The sequence below is a fragment of the Poecilia reticulata genome, linkage group LG2, assembly GCF_000633615.1.
Source record: "Poecilia reticulata strain Guanapo linkage group LG2, Guppy_female_1.0+MT, whole genome shotgun sequence".
Taxonomy (NCBI): domain Eukaryota; kingdom Metazoa; phylum Chordata; class Actinopteri; order Cyprinodontiformes; family Poeciliidae; genus Poecilia; species Poecilia reticulata.
In genome coordinates, this window is record NC_024332.1 from 41,310,110 (window position 1) to 41,311,591 (window position 1,482).

General features: G+C 34.2%; 1 protein-coding gene across 1 annotated transcript in view; it reads left to right on the plus strand.

Moving 5' to 3' along the window:
* The window catches only part of LOC103461829 (heat shock 70 kDa protein 12A-like), a 31,356-nt gene that overhangs the window by 25,516 nt on the left and 4,358 nt on the right, over window positions 1-1,482 (plus strand). Inside the window, exon 4 of the mRNA XM_008404180.2 lies at window positions 48-219. Coding sequence (XP_008402402.1) covers window positions 48-219 — 172 coding nt within the window. The remainder of the gene's footprint in view (window positions 1-47; window positions 220-1,482) is intronic.

Genomic DNA, 1,482 nt, shown 5'->3' on the forward strand with positions numbered 1-1,482 from the left:
CATCTCTGAAATGTTCATCAGAATCAGACTTCTGGTTTCTCCTCCAGGCTGGTCTTGTAACAGACGCCACTAAAGACAAACTGATGTTTGTTCTGSAGTCAGAAGCAGCTTTGACCTGGTGTTTGAAGCTTCAACCTGATGGTTCCATCACACAGAACCACAGCAGAGACTCACAGGATCAACCTGCAGGAGCAGCAGAACCTGATACCAGCTGTAACGGTACTGAGTGGATCTGTAACGTCTGGCAGACAAACATTCAGGTTTTAGTCTGTTTTATAKGATATGTGTGATATATGAATGGATTCTCTAGATTATCTGTTTGGACTAATTGTATTGAAGCAAGTTATGTAAAAGTATTTGATTCTTGAGAAAAGGGACAAAATGGGTTTAAATTTTTCAAATTTTTTTTTTATTATTCCTGAAGCTTATGTATTCAAATATGACAAATAATGTTTTGGAAATGTAAAGATGCTAAGGTGCAGGCTCCCAGTTCAACATTTGTTTTGAAAATTACATTTTTAATGGACCTGACTCAGAACTTTGTCATCACCATCTGACAAAATAAATATAAAATAATTTTTTAATGAGTCATAAAACTTCACTAAATGCTGGAGAAGCTTTTCTTTTCTCAAGAAACTTTCTTCCAGTTTCTATTGAAACTGAAGATGTTGAAACTGGAAGATTGTTAAAAGTTACTGTTAAGTATGAAAATATACAGTTTATTTTACTGAATGTATATGATCCTCTGAATCCAAGTGAACGTTGTGTGTTTTATATCATTTCGCCTTAAATGAGCTAAATTTTTTACTTATTAACCATGTTTTGTAAATTCAATGGACTAAGTCAATGACAGGCTGCATGCTAGTGATGCCAAATATGCTAACAATAGCAATTATGCAAAGATTAGCATTTTGGCTAATTTCATCTTATGCATTATTTTAACAAAATCAATGGTGCAAGTACAGCTTCGTCAACATGTTTATGACTCTAAACTGGTTTTTGACTATAATTTAGCTCAACTTAGCTTTGATGCTAATATTAAGCATCAGAATGCTTATTAGCAATGTGTTCTATAATGAATGGAGTAAGTAAAGACAGGCTGCATGCTAGTGATGCAAAATATGCTACTGAGAGCAATCATGCCAAGATTAGCATTTTGGCTAATTTCACATTGTGCATTATTTTAACAAAGTCAATGGTGCAAGTACAGCTTCATGTTTTAGACTCTCCACTGGTTTTTGACAATAATTTAGCTCAGCTTAGCATTGATGCTAATATTAAGCATCAGAATGCTTATTAGCGATGTGTTCTATAATGAATGGAGTAAGTAATGACAGACTGCATGCTAGTGATGCCAAATATGCTACTGATAGCAATCATGCCAAGATTAGCATTTTGGCTAATTTCATCTCATGCATTATTTTAACAAAATCAATGGTGCAAGTACAGCTTCATGTTTTAGACTCTCCACTGGTTTTTGAC